The following is a 16,765-nucleotide window of genomic DNA, read 5'->3' as shown; positions in this document are numbered from 1 at the left end:
TGTATTATGGGAATGAACAAGTCACCACTTGCACTCTGGTTATACAGTGATACTGGCAGACAACTTTTGGCGGCAAAATCAACGAGATAATGCGTTGAAATTTTTTTTTTCACGAGATAGTGCCCTCGCCAGATTAATTGCTCAGATGGGGTGATCTCTACAGTCATCATATAGGTCGTCAGGTGCTCCGGGCGACGTCCCTGTTAGATGGGGTAGGTTGCCATGCACGCCCAGCAACCTACCAGGTCACCATGCACGCCCAGCGACCTAGGTAGGTCGCCATGCAATCCATGCAGCCCCAAAGGTTGCCATGCAGTCCATGCTTGGCAAATTCCTGAACAATGTTGGTGGTTTAGACATGCCTGAACAATGAAGCTTATAAACAATCAACTCTTAAAAGAGATGAAGAAGTTTGATACTGTGATTTGGATTACTGTGTCGACAAATGGGGTTTAAAGAAATTAAAATAAATCCCCTTGTGGATGAAGAAGCATGGAACTTGTTCCTGGAGAAAGTGGGTGGAGATGTTTTAGACATCCCAGGATTGGAACCAATTGCAAAACTAATAGCTAAGCATTGTGCGGGTTTGCCCTTAGCGATAATCACGGTAGCTTCTTGTATGAAAGGAATTCATGACCTCTCTGAATGGAGGAATGCACTAAACGAATCAAGTGTACTCATAAAAAGTGTTAATGGGTTGAAAGATGAGGTTTTCCAGCAGTTGCAATTTAGTTTCAATCGTTTAAAGGATGTAAAACTCCAGCAATGTTTCCTAAGTTTTGCATTATATCCTGAAGATTGTGAAATCAGTGAGGTAGATCTTGTTTAACTTTGGATTGCTTTAGGGTTTGTAGATGAAATGGATAACAGGGAAGCAGAGTTTGACAGGGGTCATGCAATAATGAATAGACTCATAAACAATTGTTTGTTGGAAGTTTGTCCTGAAACAGAAGATGGAATATGTGTAAAGATGCATGATCTTGTAAGGGACACGGTATTTGCCAAGCATGGACTGCATGGCGACCTTTGGGGCTGCATGGATTGCATGGCGACCTACCTAGGTCGCTGGGCGTGCATGGCGACCTACCCCATCTAACAGGGACGTCGCCCGGAGCACCTGGCGACCTATATGAGATCACCCCATCTAAGCAATTAATCTGGCGAGGGCACTATCTCGTGAAAAAAAAATTCAACGCATTATCTCGTTGATTTTGCCACTTTTGGCCTAATTTTTTTCTTTTTACGCTATGTCGAAAGTTGTGATTAATGACTTCAGCTATTTTGGTAAATTTCACCTTAAATCTTTAAATAACTTTTTAATACTAGTATTTTTACTATTTTGTTTTAAAAATAATATTTTTTAATTTTCTAATATTATATTATATTATAATATTTAACCTCATATAATTGTTGTTATTTTTTGAGATTCTAGATTCAAGCTCCATGAATATTAGGAGTATAAACGTTCAATGTAGAATGGTTGAGAGTTGTCTTTGAACAAATATTGTATTTTACTTATCCCAAATTAATAAAAAAAAAAACTCAAATGATTAGAGTTTTACTTCGACTCATATTTTCTGTAAAAAGTACAATTAAAAAATTATATTCTTTATTTAAATGTTTATTTTTTAATCAAAATCGATGATTAATGTTTTATCTTAGGGTAAAGTACATAAATGGTCCATTGACTATAAGATATTACTTTGTTGAGTTTTTCAACTATTAAAAATTACAAAATGGTTCATCGATTATAGGTTGTTATATGATAAAATCTGATCTCATAATCTCAAACGACTATCATATCTCAATCACAGATTAACGACTAACTTAGACGGTCGTTATTTTTTAACGGAAAAATACGACTCTAAAACATAATGAATAGTCGGGTGACCATTTTGTAACTTTTAATAGTCGATGGACTCAACAAAACAATACCTTATTATTGGGGTATCATTTTATAACTTTCAATAGTTGAATGACTCAACAAAATAGTATCCTATATTTGGGGGACCATGTGTATGCTTTACCTTTTATCTTATTACTATTTTACGGTTAAATTATTAATTATTCGTTAAAAAAACTGTCACTCAATTTTTGCGTGACACCTAATATGAAGTTTAATTAACTTTTATTTTTAAGAAATAAAAGATCATAAAATAATTATTTTGTAAAAAAAGTAAAGTCCCTTTTAAATCCCTAAAATGATACCTGATGTTGTTGAGCGTCATTCCATAAGGTGTAGTTCTGTATTCTCCTGCTTTCCCAAGAAAATATTTGATGGTTGAAGCTAATTTCTTTTTGGATTGATAAAAAACATAGTTTTATAACATAGATAAAAAAAATTATGTATAAGGTCTCTACATCACACATAAATTCGAGCGAAGTAAACAGATAAATTGACCTGATTGGGATCCATATAGTAATGAATCGAAAACAGCTGAATATGCTAAAAATTGAAGTTTAAAGATTCGTAAAAAATAAAATTATAATTTAGTAGGTGTTAACCTATTTAGACAGAAATCTAATATAATAAAGTCCTAAAGTATAAGCTTAATAAATAGTAAAAGACAAGTCTTACATAGGGAGCACTAATATATGTTAATAAATAGTAGATATAGCACTTACTAGTTTAAACCGTCGAGGACGATCTTAGTAGATACAGATTCTGCCTCATCATTTGTTGAGATTTTAGACTTTCTTCGTATGAATCCCAAACAATAAAATTCGAAATCATTCTGCACAATCATCCAATGGAATGGAATGGAAGATGTTCCCAATGCACCAAAAAGCAACCTACTAGTAGTAGGGCAAAACCTAGCTCATTAATACGAATCGAACAAAATACGAATATATTCTACAGTTAACTACTCTTCATCGTTGTTTTGCAGAATACAAAATGTGGGGGGTCAATGGCATTATCTATATATGGTAATAACATTGGAGGGGTAAATACAATACAATAATTACATCCTAATACCGTGCCTTTTATCTTATGCAGAAACCAAAAAAATAAAATAAAAAAAAGAGCCATAAGGGAATCTAATGCGAGTCAAAGGTTTGTCAATAACCATTTACAGTTTTGTGGGGTTTCTTCTTGAAATTTGAGATGCTACAGTGTGGACAAACATACTCCAGTCCATCTGTTTTTGCATAATCCTGCCATTTACAACATGGATATATCGAGTTAATTGCAATCCAGCCAAGGAAACAGAATCGATGACACTAGGATTATGCAATACGTCCCATATTCAGTGCTTCATCAAATGTCAAACATATTGTTAGTTGTGGCGGTTATAGCACACTTCTGTTGATCTCATTCAAAATCATACAAATTATAGTTTACGCTACTCTGATGGTGGCCTTTTTTTATAAATTTGTTTAGCCTTGTCACTTCAAAAGAAAGTTCTGAGAAGGTACCTTAAAGGCTCCAAGACCCTGCCGCCTATCACAGCCAAAGTGAGCCCACTCGCCACAAATTCCACAGTTTACCCAGTCACCTGCTGCGCTACTGTTGCCAAAAATACTCTCCAAAGTCGGTACTTCAAACTCACAGTGATCATGTAATGTGCATGTGTGTGTGTGTGAGAGAGAGAGAGAGAGACCTGTGACACAACAAGCAGCATTCTCCATCGACATCATCATGAGCCAGTTCGTACTCTAAAAGGTAAGTCTCATAGTGTCTTTTCAGAGTGTTACCCACTCCCTAGGTAATTAAAGGAATAAGACCCGATAAGTCGTACAGACATTAGAAAAGTTCTACGACAACAAGCTAAAAGTCTAAAACTCGATAGAGAAACAACATACAACAAAAACATAAAGAGTGGAAAACATGAAATGTCATTTGAAGAACTTAAGATCAAAATGACAACAGCTGAAACAACACATAGGATTTATCATTTTTGTGAAGCTAACCAAAAACTGCAAACTATATCAATAAAAATAATATCAGAAAGGGAAACTACGAGGTTGACAACTTGAAAACATACAGTCATTCTATTTGTCAATGTGTGATTTCGCATCTTCGAAAAAACTTGTCCCTTCCAATTTATGCCGTTCCCAACATGAAAGCCTCCTCTTGACACCACCTGTAAGAAGAATCTTTCAATACAATTTTTTGCCAGATTCCCAATCATATTTACCACAACGAATGGCTTACCTCTCTATACAAGTTAAAAAGGTCAAGCCGTTTTGCATTCAGAATGGCATCAGGAAACTCAGCTAACCCACCTTGAGGAACAAGACGAGTATGTCCCCGAAGAATCAAAAATTGCATCACATCTCTCAAAAATTCTTCCTGCCAGAAAATAAACCAACAGGCATAAAAAGGATATATTAGAGAAATAAACTCACAAAGATACCAAATCATGCAAGCTTCACTATTACTTCTTTAGTTGCATCGTGAGATTCACCTAAACCTTTGTCTTTGTTCATGGTGAGGAAAAGCAGATCAACATGGTATAACAGAGAAAACAAACCACAATTTTCTTAAAATATTTCAATCTCTCTCATAAACATAAATGATTCGCACATTCAAATAACAAAAAGAAGGTTGAATACAAGGGAAAAAATAGATGTACGACTTTCCCCATCTTCGGCAATAACTCAAGAAAGAACCCATCAAATTTTATTACAAAGGCAGAGATAAAAAGAACCTACATTGGAAATAAAAATAAGAAACTGATTCTGACAACACATTTTCTATGAAAACTTCATTATCACAGTGCTAATTCATCTCTACACCTGAGCATGCAATATACTTAACATTTTCCCCTAAATCCAGCAGCATACATAAGAAATTTTTTAGTAACGTCGTATCAACTATGACCTTCCTAATCGAGATATAGCATGCCCTATCAGCTAGAGTGGATAAAAACATGTAGAGTTCAAGAAAAATATCCATAAAGGCATATGAATCTGAGCATAGATCACAATTTTGCACTACAGTATGTCAATGTAACAAAAATGCGGAAGCCATATTAACAAATTCTTAAACTCAGAGAAGATAACTAACCTCAGAGCAAACCTGTATTGGTGTTCGATCACAACCATGTTTCTTAAGTGGTAATGGATTTAAAGAAATCATCTGCTGAGCCTGATAAGAATTCGTTGATGCTTTCCGATGTGTGATAGGAGCAGGTTGCTTCACAGGCACGACTGGCAAGTTAGCCTTTCCTTGGTCACCATCATATCTCCCAGCCTCAGAAAATCCAGAAAAGGGAAGCATCTTATGACGATGGGTATGAGGAATTGGCCTCATAGCAGCAACATTTGGTTTCGGCCTTGCATTACCATTTACACCTTCCATGATAGTACAGTTTAGAGGTTTAATGTCCCTAATTGACTCTGATCTTTTACGACAAGGTGCTGGAGGCACCAACCAGATGGGAGATCTGGTAATTATAGAACTATCCCAGAGGGAAACACCATTAGTCTAAGATGAGAGAGAGTGTCAGGGAGAAAGTGGGAGAGAGAGAGAGGTTTTCAGTTGGTCAGTTTTCCGGTGAGGAGTGGACGGTTTTCGTTGACAATCTGAGTAAAAGGGTAACTAGGAAAACTCTTAAGGAAATTTTTCATCAACAGGGGAGTGTTGTTCGTGTCTACATTCCGAATAATTCCAACAAGCCGAATTATAGAAATTATACGTTTGCTTTCGTCCAGTTTGCTAATGAGGATGGGTTGTTGAGGGCGATAGCAAAAATTAATGGTATCTGGATTGATGGTAAGAAAATATCAGTAGGAGTTGCTAAGTACCAGAAGAAGAGACTAAAGCAGGCTGTTAGAAGTAACGACAGTAAGGAAGTTGATAAGTGGGAAAAGGATACGCATCGGAGTAGAAGAGCTGGACCAGAATCTTATAGCCGACTGAGAGATGAGAGATCTTACAAGGAGGCGTTAGCGTCTTTGGATGGAAGGAGAGAAGGTCCGGCGTCTAAAGTGATTTGGGAAGGCCATAAAGACAAGGAAGTAGGGGTGAGGAATTTGTGGGAAATGCATATTCCCCCAGACGAATATGATTGGGTGAAAAGATCAATAACTGGGATCATTAAATCCCATTTTGATCTGGGGACAGTAGTGAAGGGGTTGGCTAGTAAAGGGATCAAGGTCAAGGGAACTAAATGGGGTTATACCTGGAACTCTTGCATTATAACCTTTGGGTCGAAGGAAGAGTTCGAGGAGGCGTGGAAAAACAGAAGGGATGAAGTGTCACTTTGGTTCGACTGGCTTGATCCACTTATGAGTGTAGATGGAGTCCCGATGGCTTTCTGTTCAGTGGAGTTGCATGGAATCCCTTTACTATGTTGTAATGGATCTTTTTTGGAAAAGCTGGTCTCAAGGTGGGGGAAATTGGTGTGTATTCATGAGTCCACGATCAGAAGAGAGGATTTGGCGGTGGCAAGAGCTTTGTTGAGGGTGGCGAGTCCTTATGATATACAGGATTCTGTTACCTTGGGTGCATATGGGAGATCGTATAAGGTTAAGATTAGTGTGGGATCGGTCAGTTATAAACAGGAGAGTTTTTTTGCAGAAATTCTTCAGGTGGCCGGAGATGGTGTGTCTAGAGTTGATTCTTCATCGGAAGAGAAAGAAGTCCGGAGTTCAGGTGGAGTAGGTAGCCCACAATTGCCAGCTGAGAATTCTAGGGACACAGTAGACAGATGGTTGGTAGGTGATGTCTGCACAACAGTGGCAGGAGGCAGTGGAAGTAAACATTTAATACTGCAGGAAGGAGAAAGTCAACCTAGTGGTGCTAAGGTGTCAGGTTTTTCTGCAGAAGATTTGAATTTTAAAGAGGACTATAGGGGCCTTGGTCTAAGGAATGTCTCTATTAATGAATTTGAAGAAGCCCATTTAGAGGGCTCAAGTGAGTCCAATACAAATATCTACAGAATAGTACCTTCTGGGCCAGCTGTTAATTTATTAAAACTGGGATATGGTAACCGTTTGGAGTCTCGGGTGGAATTTGCAGGTTCTCAGCAGCAATCTGATTCAGATAAAATAAAGGTGCAGAATTGGGCTAATGTCTCGGCAGACTTAAATCCAAATTTGTTGCCTGCTGGGTCTTCACAATCTAACAGGGAGTATGATTCACCAGCTAATAATCTAATTCCAGGGGGGCATGATGTTAAATTAAGTAGGATGGAGGTTCAAGGAGAGTTTCAGCATTCTGTTTTGGTAGACTCAAAAATGCAGAATTCGAATACTGATTTGTCAGGTTACAAACATATTTCGATTGAGGGTGGGTTCAATAGAGTACAGTCTCAATCTGAAGGGATCTCAAATAAGCCAAATAAGGATCTGTTAGAGGAAGTAGTAGTCTTGGAAAAGGACGATTGTAGGGGGGTTGGAACTGAACTGATTAGGGATAGAGACAGATCGTTGTTCCAGCATAGAAGAACATTTTGGCCCAAAAGTTTGCCCATAGAGAGGAGGAGAATGGCCAGCTATAAAAGACATTATACCAGGTCGAGGGTGAGAATTAACTGGTTTGAGAATAAACACAAAGGTATTCCGGTGAGAAAGGATTTGCAGCCTCCTTCAATAAATATGGAAGGTGGAAGGGAAGTGATTTTAAATGGTGCAGCTGATGATCAGAACCCTTATGTGGCACCAACTAATTGTAATAGTTCTTCGGAGGTCTTGGCAGTAGTTCCTTTCTCTGCTGTAGGGTCAGAAAGGTCTAAAAGAAGGGAGAGAAGAGTTTTAACAAGGGAAGCAGTTGATATGGTTAATTCTCCTTTAGTTTTTACTCCTCAGTTCTCGAAGGCGGTTGAGGAAGCGATGGTTACATGGGAAGTATGTAAAGTTCTAGGAATTTCTTTCAAAGATGGGAAGAAGGCTTTTTTGGACAAAATTATCAACCTTGAAGAGGGTTCGGCTGAGAGTAGGGAACAGGGGAAGTCAGGGGTTTAGTCTCTATTTCTCTGGAGACTAGCTATAAGGATTTGGTGTAGATCTTCTTGATATGATAAATGTCAACATTATTTCTTGGAATGTAAGGGGTCTTGGAAAAAAGGAAAAGTCAAGAGTGGTAGCTAATTTGGTGAAGAAGAATAAGCCGAACTTGATTCTAATTCAAGAAACAAAACTAGAATCTGTTTCTTTGGCTCTTAGAAGAAGGATAGGGGGGAGATTCCTTAGAGGAGGGATTGTTGCGCCAGCAGTGGGATCTGCTGGTGGATTGATGATTATGTGGAATGAAAATGATTTTGAAGTTTCGAACACCCATCTTAATGGCAGATTCATAGCAGTCTTTGGGAAGTTCAGAAATTCAAGTGAAGAGTGTCTGATTATCAATGTATACGGTCCATCAATTGAAGCAGAAAAGGAAGATTTTTTCAGGGAATTGTTGGAGTTTGTTTCGGCTCAAAATATGTTAGTGTGTATTGGGGGAGATTTTAATGTGTATCTTGATCCGGACGAGAAGATGGGAAAATCACAAAACTGGCATTCTATTGATTTATTTAGAAACTTCTTACAGCAATCACATTTAATTGATCTACCGTTGGTGGGAGGAAGGTATACTTGGTGCAATAATAGAGAAGACTCGACTTGGGAAAGACTAGACAGGTTCTTAATCTCTGGGACGTTTCTGTCATGTTTTCCAAATGTAGTGCAAAGTCTCTTGCCTAAATCCCTATCTGATCATAATCCTGTCTCATTAGAGGACAAAGCTGTTAATTGGGGACCGAAACCATTCAGGTTTTTTAATTATTTACTAGAGGAGGAAGGATTTGAGGAATTGGTTAAATCTTCAATGCTTGCTATGAGGGGGAGAAATAATAAAAGGGGTATTTTCAGTATCTTAAAAGGTACTAAAAATTCAATCAGAAATTGGTCCAGCAGTAAATTTACTGGGATCCCTGAGTCGATTTCTGATTTAGAGAGGAAAATTAATGAATTGGATCTTAAAGCTCAAGGTGGAATTCTTTCGAAGCAGGAGTGGGATCAGTTGAGGCTGTGTAGGACAAATCTATGGAGGTTGTATAGGACAGAAGAAAGCATCTGGTTTCAGAAGTCAAGGGCAAGATGGATCAAGGAGGGGGATAGGAACACAAGGTTTTTTCATCTGTCTGCTCTGAACAGAAGCAAAAGAAATGAAATCTTAAGCTTGAAGATAAATGGGAGTGTGGTTTCAGATCCTCAACAATTAAAGGTACATATTTCAGAATTTTTCAAGGCAGCCTATAATTCCAATTCAACATTGGAAACGGAGGATTTACTACTGGATTTTGCTAAGCTATCAGGGGATCAGTCTAAGAAGCTTGAAGAGCACTTCTTAGAACAGGAAATTTGGCAAGCTATAGTCTCATCAGACAGCTCTAAAGCTCCAGGACCAGATGGTTTCACCATGGGTTTCTTTAAAAACTGCTGGCCGATTTTAAAGGAGCACGTGTTGAAATTTTTTGAAGATTTCTATTTTGGAAGGAAATGGGAGCACGGTATAAACCATGCTTTTATCACACTTATTCCGAAGAAGCTTAATCCGGACAGTGTAGAGGAATTTAGACCAATCAGCCTTGTAGGCAGCTTATACAAGATACTTTCTAAAGTTCTTTCGAAGAGACTGAGTTGTTGTGTTGGTGATATTATTAGTCACTCTCAGTTTGCGTTTATACCAGGGAGACAGTTGCTGGATTGTGCTTTTATAGCAAACGAAGGGATTGATTACTGGAGGAAAAAAGGGTTAAAAGGGGTTGCCTTCAAAGTAGATTTTCGTAGGGCTTATGATTCCGTGGAATGGCCAATTTTAATTAGAATAATGTCAGAGATGGGTTTTGGTAAGAGATGGTTGTCGTGGATATCTCAGTGTATTTCAACAGCTTCAATCTCAGTTCTCGTAAACGGGTCTCCATCGGAAGAGTTCCACATGGCCAAAGGACTTAGGCAAGGGTGCAGTTTATCACCGCTACTGTTTAACATTGTAGGTGAGCTGCTTAATTTGATGATATCTAAAGCAGTGGACAGGGGTCTGTTTCAAGGCTTTGTTATTGGGGAATCTGAAAATTCTGTTCGATTGACACATCTACAATTTGCAGATGACTTGATCATCTTCTGTCAAGCATCTCTCTCCCAGATTAAAAATGTCAAGAGAGTATTGAGGATTTTTAGTGTTATGACAGGGTTGCATCTTAATCTAGCTAAGAGTAAGCTATTTGGTATTAATGTGGAAGAGGAAGTTTTATCAGAATGGGCATCTTCGGTGGGCTGCTCTATTGATTCTCTTCCAACAGATTACTTGGGACTTCCTCTAGGTGCTAAGAAAAACTCAGAAGCCTTATGGGATCCAGTTTTCAAGAATTTTAGTTCCAAACTAGCCGGCTGGAAAGCTAATTGTCTCTCATTGGCGGGCAGGACAGTTTTATTAAAGTCGGTGTTAACATCCCTACCAATATTCTTCTTATCTCTTTTTAGAATGCCTTGTAAAATTGGTAAGAAGCTTAATTCTTTAATGGCCAGTTTCCTATGGGGGGATAATGAGGACAAAAGGAAGATACACTGGGTTAATTGGAAATCAGTCTGCACGCCTCTAAATTGTGGTGGCCTTGGTGTTCTTGATGTGAACATATCTAATCGGGCTCTTTTGGGAAAATGGGTGTGGAAGTTCGCCAATGAAAAAATACTTTGTGGAAAAGTGTGTTATGTTGCAGGCACAAGGTAAGTAGTAATTCCATGTCTATTTGTAAGGTTTTTTCGCCCAAATCTTCTTGGATTTGGAGAGGGATTGCCAACAATTTCTTGAAGAACGACTCGGAGGGTGAACGTATCAGATCTAACTCCAAGTTGAAACTGGGAAATGGAAAGTCTATTGCATTTTGGACGGATTCATGGGCTGATGAGTCTCCTTTAAAATATCTTTTCCCTAGAATGTATGCGTTGTCAACAAATAAATGGGGTATGGTCGCTGAGTTTGGAAGTTCAGATTCGAACGGTTGGGTGTGGAACATCGATACCAGAAGGAATTTGTGTGACTGGGAGTTGGATCAGTGGCTGGATTTAATGACAAAACTGAAGGACTTTAAACTGACTGATTCAGTTGAAGACTTTCTTTCTTGGTCTGCAAGTGGGGATGGACTGTTTTCAGTGAAATCTTGTAGAAAGGAACTCGGCAAGGTGTCTGGGGAGTCCGATTTATGGGTAAAAGGGGTGTGGCAGGGTTTATCTCCTCCTCGTGTTGAAGTCTTCCTGTGGCAGCTAGCTCATCAGAAAGTGGCAGTGAGAGAGGAGTTGGTGAAAAGAGGTTTGCAGCTAGGGGATGAAATTTATGTCCGTTTTGTAAAAAACAGGTGGAATCAGTTCAGCATTTATTTATTTCATGTGATGTTGTTTGGGAACTTTGGAACAAGATAGCAAGCTATTGGGAAATAGCCTTAGTCCTTCCAAAGGATCCACCTTCTTTGCTATGTTCTTGGGGTGAGCTGAGGGGAAATCGTTGATTTGGAAATTTATCCCGGGAGTAGTATTTTGGTCGATATGGAAAGCTAGGAATGCAATGGTGTTCGATGGTTCCCCCTTGGATAGGATGTCTCTGTTTTTATTGCTAGATTCAGGTTATCTAAATGGTTTCTAGCCAAGTATCCTAAGTGTCCTATTCAGGAGGATGTGCTGATTGGTGATCCATCTCTTGCAGATGGTATTAAAGCTCTCAACATTTACAATTTTCAGGTTTCTCGCTGGATTCCACCCCTATGGATTTTTTGAAGATGAATGTCGATGGAGCTGTTAGACTTGATGGCTCAAATGGAGGTATAGGAGGTATTTTGAGAGATTGGAATAGCAACTCCCTTCTGACTTTTTCAGAAAATGTAGGTCAGGGTCCCCCGCCGGTTGCTGAGTTAAAGGCTATTAAGAGAGGCATTGAAATCTATATGTCTTCTTGTTGGGTTAAGGTTGGAAGGTTGATTGTGGAAAGTGACTGTAAGTCGGCTGTGGAATGGGTCCATACACCAGCTATGGCCCCAGTTTTTATCCTCCCATTAGTTAAAGAGATTTCATCTTTTATCACGGACAGGGTGCACTCTATTAGACTGATTCCAAGGGTGTGTAATGGGGAGGCTGATAGTTTAGCAAAGATGGGAATTGGTTGATGTTTAGTCGTTTCCAGTGCGTTTTATCGTTTGAGTTTAGGTTTTCGGTTATGTTGAGTAGCTTAGTCTGTTGTGTTTTTTCAGTATGGTGTCTACGTTAAATCTTATGTAATTTCGGAGGAGTAATAAAGTTTCTAAGGCACTCTTTTCCTCCTTCTTTGATCAAGAAGGAGGTTTTTAAGGAGGCCTGTCATTCTTATCAAAAAAAGAACTATCCCAGAGGAGATCTTTTCCCTGACTCGCAGAAAAGAAAAGCAGGCGTTCTGCATCATCTTTTTCAAAAGAAGCAACCGACAACCCTTGAACGCTAGCAATTCCCAGCATAACTAAGCTGCGGTAGGATACATCTGGGGCAAGTTGCCTCAAAACCTATTAAGCCATTCCCAGAAACAGATCATGGTTACAAAAATATAAGTCAAGCTAAGTCAAACAAAATTACCATAATGAAAAAGGCTTCATAACGCAAGTATTTCTCAAAACATAATTCAGTAAAAGTTTCTCCTTCAAATGTTTATCTATACCCCTCATGAAATTTATGGTAAAAAGTACAAATAAGAGTTTACATAAGAACTCATAACACATAGTAAAAAGAGAAGTGTTATAATAGCAAGAAAACGATGGTTAAAGAGGACACTAGACCTGAGAAGCCCATGTGGGAACCTTCAAGCACACTTCAAACACATTTGCACCACAGGCAATTGAGGTTGATCTGCGAGGCTCAGATGAAGAAATTTTGCTTCCATCAGAGCTTGACTGTGCATGGACTAGCTGACTATTCTCGATAAGCTCGTTTTTTATATGATTTTCCAACAGCTGACAGCAAAACAAGGAACAAGAAAACAAGACTGTTAGGTGTGAACTTAAAGAAATAACACTAGCAATTAACCTGATTGAAATTACTTGCCTGATCATTAAAACAAGTCTGTGCACTGCCAGAAACTAAAAGTGATATGCGAGCTGAACTACAGGTTGAGAAATCACAACGCATGGTCATTACACCACGAGAAAATGTCCCAGCCTGAAGTGGTGGTGGTGGAGCACTATAAAATAGACGCTATTAGTATGTTGATGATATTTACACAAAAGGAGCTTGGATGTAGCAGTAGGTGGGGAATGGGAAGTCCATAAAAGAAAATATCGAAGTCACAAACACTCAACCTCAAAACCTGAACAAAGCCTAAAAATTAACACTCCCCCAAATGAAACTTTAACTAAGCTCAAAGTTATTGATACCTCGCACGGTTATGGAGTTTGCTTCCACGTATCTGAAACAATAGCCTTCTAGTTAATAAGAGGTTAAAAACGGATTAAAAGTATTAGCACAGATAATTCTCACACACCACATCCACAACACACTACAATTATACAATCATTAGAATATATGGTGATGTTTTCCCATGTGAACATGAACATCAAACAATTGAATATATGTCTGCATTTTCATGTCATAAAGCCTATTACAGCAAAGCTACTGTATGTGCAACCATATCCAACTCAATTTTGAGGGCATGCACAGAATAATATTGATCTCATTAAAAAAAAAATTGTAATGCCATTTTGATTATCAAGGTGATTATGATATATGAACACCCTTGATAATCATGTCAGCACTCTTTTTCAGCTAGATGATCTTTCCAGACAAAACTGAATTTTGCAAGAACACTAACACCATAATGCTTTTTAAGGCTGCATGGTGAACTAAATTCTAATAAAACTATCATTTGAAACATTTAGGATGAGATGATGGAGACGTGAAACAGTTAAAAATAGGAAGAAGGAATAGAAGATTTTGTGCTGTCTTCGCCATTAAAAACTCACCAAGTGACTAACCAAATCTAGATGCAGCAATAACTAATTTTATCTCTTAGACTATGATGTTTAAAAGATGATAGTGGAAATAAACATATAAGCTGAAACAGGCAAACTAAAGATATACATCCAAGGAGAAAAAACACACAAAAGCACTTGTACGAGCTTACTTCTATGCTCAAGAGGGCATTAAGTCCATCTTCCAAAGATCCCAACAGGGATGCATCCTGCAGGGCAGACAGTAATAACCAATATAAAACAGGATGAACAAAAGATTAGTAGTATAAGATAATTTTTTGGACAAGGAAAAAACTTGTACCTACCAATAGGTGTGGTGATTCACAAACAAGAAACCTCATATTAATATGCTCATCATATATCTTTATGGCAGGAAGATTTTCAAGAGAGTCATCTTCCTCTTGCATATCGACTTCGGGTTGAGAAACATCAATCTTGGGAGGGTCACCGAGCAAACATGGTTCTGGCTTAACACTTTGTTTCTGACTATCAGAAGAGGCAATATTGTTGTTCCATAAACAGTACAGTCTAAAAGAAGCATGGGCAAGTTGGAATGCATCCCAGGTATAGCTACATGAACTGCAATAGACCAAACTGCAAAACTTTAGTACTGCTTCCAAGTAAAATTTCTTCCAGTCAAGGTGAAGTTCATCTAAAATGGAGTAAAATGGAGTGCATAACTTTTAATTATCAACCAATTCCGGAAATTAACAGCAGTGGCAGCAACCTCTCTGGACAACTGACGCACTACAGCCACTATTCAGGGAGGTCTAGAAAGCTGGTCATGCTTTGTGTATACGAGTAGAAGTAGATGTACCTTTGTATCACTGATAGAAGTGCTTGACGAAAATGGCAGGCTTCATATCGTGAGAATGTATTTTTCCAATATATAACATAAGGGACTCCCTGGCAAGTATAAATGAATATCAGCTTTTATAAAAGCATAAAGAATGAATTTCAACAATTTGCTCACACCACAATAAATCGTTTTACCTTGGAGTGAAGTGCCTCTGCCAATTTGTCACCATTGGGGATCTCTAAATAAACCTACAAACATTTGAGAATAGATAATTCAACATATATAATGATTAACAACTTTAAATAAGCATTAAAACCTGTAAAAGTTGTAAAAAGAATATCAACCATATTCAGCATCTCTAACACTTATATCATACGTCACACACACACACACACACAAAAACACTTATATCATACGATTTCAGAGAGAAAATATCAAATAATAAACTCTAGGGAGCAATTAAAGTAACAAAATCATGCATCACTAACAGTGGTGGGCAATGTGGAACCAAAGAGTCCACAAAAGGCTTCTGGAGTAGATAAATCAATATCTCCCCAAACCAGAGAGCCAATGTCTTCATCATCTGCATTCTGCTCCCCTTGAAAGTAAACAATATTTGGCTCTGAAGATGCATGAACCCGCTGGAACTCTTCAATGCTAGGATTGTTCAGAATCTGGACCTTCACTCACACACGTGAAAATGTCACAACTTTTTAATAACTTTAAGCTAAAACATCTAAGCTTAAAAAATTGTAGGACTCTTAGTATGAGTTATATACCTCGAGGCGCCCTGAAGAAGCAAGCTCTGGAAATGGGTATCTCGGATTATGATCAGAAGTTTGCTTCCTATGTTTATTATCAGAAACTTCACTACTACTAAGAACTGCAAGGAGACTGCAATGGTTCCTCGAAGACCCTTGAGCATTAAACATCATGCAAACATGCCAGAACCAATAAAATTCGGGCTTGCCGCTATGTATAAGACACCAATGCCTGCTTTAAAAAAAATCTAAATAACCCAAAACATTAGAGTGAAATCAAATGAAAGCCCTAGAAAGCTTGCTGCAAGCCAGATAACTAAAAGCTCCCACCTATAGAAAATCTCCGAAAATTCCAAAATTCCACCGGAGAGCGAAAATGGAACTTCCCTCTGTATTCAGAGACACTTCAAATCCCTAAAATACAAAAGCTGACGACTTCAAAAAAAAAACACCGAGGCAGATGAGATTATCTAAGGGGATCGGAAACCCAGATGAGCAAAATACCAGAAAAGAGAATACCGAGAAGATTCCCGCAAAAAACAGAGGGATGCAAAGCTCCCAAAGAACAATAATCAAAAAGTAGCCAAAAAGAAGAAGAAAGAACCCTAAGTTTAGAAGACTCGCTCTAATAATAAATAAATCTCAAATAAGAACCTCGAAAGTATACATCTTCCTTTCACCTAATAAAAAATCTAAAAAAAATAGAAATTAAAATAAAAGCCGAAAATCAAAATCCGATAAAATTCAAAATCGCGCAATAAATTATTGCAACTAAAACATTTTCGGGTAGTTTAATTAAAAATCAAACAGCCCAGTCCCATCTTTTTTTCCTTTTTCTCTTTGTTGTCGGTTTGCATTTTAATAACTACAGTTTCCTTTTCCCCAATCACATTTTCGCATATATAATCCAAGTCAAAAACAAAAAATCCCATGGAACGTTTGATCAGGAAAACCCACAAAATAAGAAAGAAAGAAAATACCCATTTGTTAATTAAATTCTAATTTGACTTTTTACTTATCTGTTTCTTTCAAGTTTCACGTTTGTTTGATATTAAAAAGCCCTTCCAAGCATACAACTTCATGTTGCCCTGCTTTCAAAAGATAAACACTAATCGCGAACTTCGAGAATGTTAAATTCTTTTCTTTATTTGCTCCCTGCTTTTTGTGTTCTTGACATTAAAAATTCTACTACGCCGCAAGATTAGTCGATTACCACAAAGATTCCTATATGGAGTGGATTCTTTCTTTATTTCTTTGGGTTTTTGATTCGGACACGAATTCAGGACCAGGAC

General features: G+C 38.0%; 1 protein-coding gene across 1 annotated transcript; it reads right to left on the bottom strand.

The window, feature by feature from the left end:
• Positions 1 to 2,830: 2,830 nt before the first annotated feature.
• Positions 2,831 to 16,440, bottom strand: LOC120218757 (AT-rich interactive domain-containing protein 4-like). The gene is made up of 16 exons (XM_039215656.1): positions 15,492 to 16,440; positions 15,201 to 15,392; positions 14,907 to 14,960; positions 14,731 to 14,819; positions 14,219 to 14,492; positions 14,066 to 14,122; positions 13,320 to 13,351; positions 12,991 to 13,126; positions 12,726 to 12,899; positions 12,298 to 12,455; positions 5,012 to 5,405; positions 4,157 to 4,294; positions 3,987 to 4,085; positions 3,603 to 3,703; positions 3,418 to 3,508; positions 2,831 to 3,156 (listed from the first exon to the last, which is right to left on the bottom strand). The coding sequence occupies exons 1-16, from the start codon at positions 15,645 to 15,647 to the stop codon at positions 3,061 to 3,063; spliced, it is 2,241 nt and encodes a 746-aa protein (XP_039071587.1). The 5' UTR covers positions 15,648 to 16,440; the 3' UTR covers positions 2,831 to 3,060.
• Between the last annotated feature and the right edge of the window lie 325 nt (positions 16,441 to 16,765).

This window comes from Hibiscus syriacus, unplaced genomic scaffold (genome assembly GCF_006381635.1).
Source record: "Hibiscus syriacus cultivar Baekdansim isolate YM2019G1 unplaced genomic scaffold, ASM638163v2 tig00110201_pilon, whole genome shotgun sequence".
Taxonomy (NCBI): Eukaryota; Viridiplantae; Streptophyta; class Magnoliopsida; order Malvales; family Malvaceae; genus Hibiscus; species Hibiscus syriacus.
The sequence above is the reverse complement of the archived record's forward strand: the minus strand, read 5'-3'. Positions and strand labels throughout refer to the sequence as shown.